The 3,565-nt window shown below is 42.6% G+C and overlaps 1 protein-coding gene across 1 annotated transcript in view; it reads left to right on the top strand.

The window, feature by feature from the left end:
- hsd17b12a (hydroxysteroid (17-beta) dehydrogenase 12a) overlaps positions 1 to 3,565 on the top strand; it is a 17,174-nt gene that overhangs the window by 8,442 nt on the left and 5,167 nt on the right. The window contains exons 2-3 of the mRNA XM_032522613.1: positions 1,357 to 1,403; positions 2,174 to 2,249. Coding sequence (XP_032378504.1) covers positions 1,357 to 1,403; positions 2,174 to 2,249 — 123 coding nt within the window. The remainder of the gene's footprint in view (positions 1 to 1,356; positions 1,404 to 2,173; positions 2,250 to 3,565) is intronic.

Here is a 3,565-nt window from a genome sequence, read left to right as displayed (position 1 = left end):
TTTTACTTTGCAGTGAGTGTAGCCTCTCCCTCCCTCTGTTCGCCCCCACCTGCATCTGCAACAAGAGACTGATTTGGTACAGCCCGCGCCCATTGAGGCTTTTCTACCATGGAGCATTTCATTTTTAACACGGGGAGTTTAAAAAAAATAAAATAACCAGGGATTCTGCTCTTTTGACTTTGTGCTACTCTCTCTCACTCTTCTCCCTTATTCACTCACTTGTTCTTCTCTCCTCTACTGCTATCTCTATTCTTTTTCTCCTTCACTCATCCGTTCGCTCTTGCTTCGCTTGCTTCCAGTTCTATTTTTAGCCGCCCCTAGGATCCCTGCTCACTCCCCCTCCTACCCCACTACACCCTCCTCCTTTCTCCTGTTCCATGTTCGTCATCACTCCCTCCTCTCTGCATCCCCTCTCATCTTGTCTTTTTCCTGCTCTCCAGCTCCTTGCCAGATAATGTCCGCTACCTCCTATTAATCTTTTATCAACCCTTTCTTAAAATATATTCATATTGCACAACTATGTGTGAACTCTAAACACAAGAACATCAGCTCCCTCTCTGTTTTAACCTCCTCACCATTTGGCTTTGTTACCATCCTGTTTTTCTGTGAAATCTTCCCCTCGATTCTCCTTCCTCTTTGTCCAAACTAGAGACACTATTTACCCTTGCCAGTCTGATAAACATGATTTTAAAAATCCTATTTTGCATAGCAGGAGCTGCTCCCAGTGAGGTAGAGCTTTGGGAATCCTTTAATGTCTTCTCTCTTTGTTCTGCTTTAATCTATACCATCTTATCTCCACTTCTATACAATCTCCTTCCCCTCTGTCTTTGTAGCTTAATCTTTGACTCATATCTATATTATCTTGGGATGTATTGTTTGCATATCGGCGCCAATATCAAACTGCACACTACCTTTTGTGTGTACTTTGAGAATGGACGCCATGTATGCATCTCATCCAAAAGAAAGCATTACTTGACTGATGAAAAAGCTTTCATTGTAGAGCTTAAAGAGGCTTTTCTAAATAGGTGAAAAGTATAGTGGGTTATGGCACCCGATGGATTTACTCCATGTTAAAGCTTTCGTATGTCCCGTCTGTCACTCTCTCCATGTTTGGTCACTGAGCAGCATTATGTTGACAACTGGAAGTGGTCAAACCTGATGTGAAGGTGTGTTGTAAGCCTGTGAACAAAGATGATCCTAGTAGTGTGTTATGTGTGGCTGTCACAAAATGCAAAGGTAACTAAAACGGTGATTGGACTTTTGAGAACATTAGTTGAACAAACTCCTACCCTGCTATGGTGTGAGTATTGTAAAGAGAACCAATGCTAACCTTTTGTCTTTTCTGTCTCTCTCCAGTTGTGACGGGAGCCACGGATGGAATCGGGAAATCCTATGCGGAGGAGGTAAGGCTCCTCTGCCCATATTTATTTTATTTCATTCACGGCAAAGCTGTGACTCATGCATACACACACAGTGTTCATGTTAAGGGAGAGCTCTTACGGGCCCATTAACGTGGAAGGTCCACACATGCACGCACACACACACACACTTCAATACAGGCTCGTCAGCAAGAGCTCATACAGAGGTAACAAGCACGCATTGAATCGGGAATACCCTGTCACGTATTTCGCCTATACTGGTGGTGGTGGTATGCTAGCTGTATGATGTCATGAAGGGCCTTTGACTCATACTGTTGCCATTGGTGCTACTGTGGGGCTAGCAACTTGTAACGCAATCGTAGTCCAACATTTATGCTGCAGGGTTTTTCAGCATGTCAGTGTTTATGCAGAAATGCACGTCTTGAATTCTGCTGTCACATGGAACATGATAATCCACTTCTTTGCCCTAAAGTGCACCCAACAAGCATGCTTCCATCAAATGAGCACAATAATTTAGTTTACACATGCAGACGGAGATAAATGATCAATCTATGTCCACTGCATACATTTGGATTATCTGTTAGCATTGCTCTCCCATCGTTGAAGCACACTCATTGCAAGTTGAGAAATACAAACTTAATTCCAACACTTTACAGAGTTACAATATTATATGAAAATGATTCTGATTTGTGGGCACTAAAGTTAAGTCTCCTCTTGCTTCCATCTGTAGTTGCCAGCACTGTATTTTAATGTCACAATATTCAAATTATTACAAACTGGTATTTTCTTTCCAGCTGGCACGTCGAGGATTTGCCCTGATGTTGATCAGTCGCTCCCAGGACAAGCTGGATGACGTGGCCAAGTCACTTGGTAAGTGTGTGTCTGCACGACATGGGAATCTGTTCAGGGTTGAGAGCACAGTGAGTGGGCTGCATGCGTGCGTGCGTGTGTGTGGACATCCAGACCTGCCAGTGTCAAATCAAGGGCATACCTTTTGACCATAAGGATTTAGAATATCCTCAAAAGGAGAAAATAATTACTGCTTTCTGTTTTGAGGACAAAAACAAGTTGGCGTAAGTTTGCAAAATATTGCAACAAAGGTGTGGATCTATTTCCTTTTTCATAAACGGAATGTGTTTTGTTTTACAGAATTTCATTTTGTGAGAAGTTTGACTTTTCAGATTCATCCTCTAAATCACTTTTTCTTTTTTTTCTTCTTTTTTTCTTCCTCTCATGCTCTAAATGTAAGTCATGCTGCTATTCTGTTTGAGTGCTGTAGAATTGGAAACATGCAGCCACCATAGCAGCCTGTGTTGTACTTCCTCACTGTGGATATGAAGAAAAACATGACATATCTGGCTTGATTTAAAGAAACTTATTGAGCAACATGTTCATCTGAGATTTGTTAGAAACAAACCAGTCGTTCCTCATTCAAGTCTACACAAACGGAAAATGAGCTTCCATTTCAAAGGGAAAAACTTTTCCCTTCCTTCTTTCTGGCCCGTCTCCAGATTTGAACAGAGACTGAATGGTGAGTGGCCTCCCCTGTTCAAATAGTGCCCTGTCTCGCTCTCTTTCCATCTGTCTCTGTCTCCCACAGCGCAATTTCTCCTGTCGTGCTTAAAGTCCACAGTGGGGGCTGATGGGTAGTCACGAGCAGGATGCGACGTGCCAAACTCTGGCACTCCTCCCTCACGATTAGTCTGGGAAAACCTCCTTGGCATGTAACTGGGCAACCCACCCTGTCCCACCTATAATTTTACGGTCATTAATGTTTCTCCCCTCTCTTATGCAAACGGCTTTTTACTTTTGATTGCACCTACCTGGCAAACCTCAAATTACTCCAATTTGGCAACTTCAGCCTTTAACATTTCTGTTTTGCCACCATATTTAATGCAGCTTATATCATGTTCTTTGACATAGTGGTTGTGATGACTAAAAATAAGCTGGATATAGATTTCACAGAGGCTCCCAGCCCCTAGCACCCTTTTTGTTTGTTACTTGCATCCCTTTAAGGTTCCCCCTCTTTATCTTGCCTTAACGCTGAATATACCGTGACACGCTACTGGTCTTTGCTGAGGCACATTCCAGGAATTTTTCTTTTACATCTTCCTCCTCCACCTATCAGCAGCTTACTTTGGACAATAAATTCTAAATTGCAGCAGGTGCCACAATGGAATGAAAGT

The sequence above is a fragment of the Etheostoma spectabile genome, chromosome 8, assembly GCF_008692095.1.
Source record: "Etheostoma spectabile isolate EspeVRDwgs_2016 chromosome 8, UIUC_Espe_1.0, whole genome shotgun sequence".
Taxonomy (NCBI): domain Eukaryota; kingdom Metazoa; phylum Chordata; class Actinopteri; order Perciformes; family Percidae; genus Etheostoma; species Etheostoma spectabile.
Note: the sequence above shows the minus strand (reverse complement) of the source record. Positions and strands in the feature narration are given on the sequence as shown.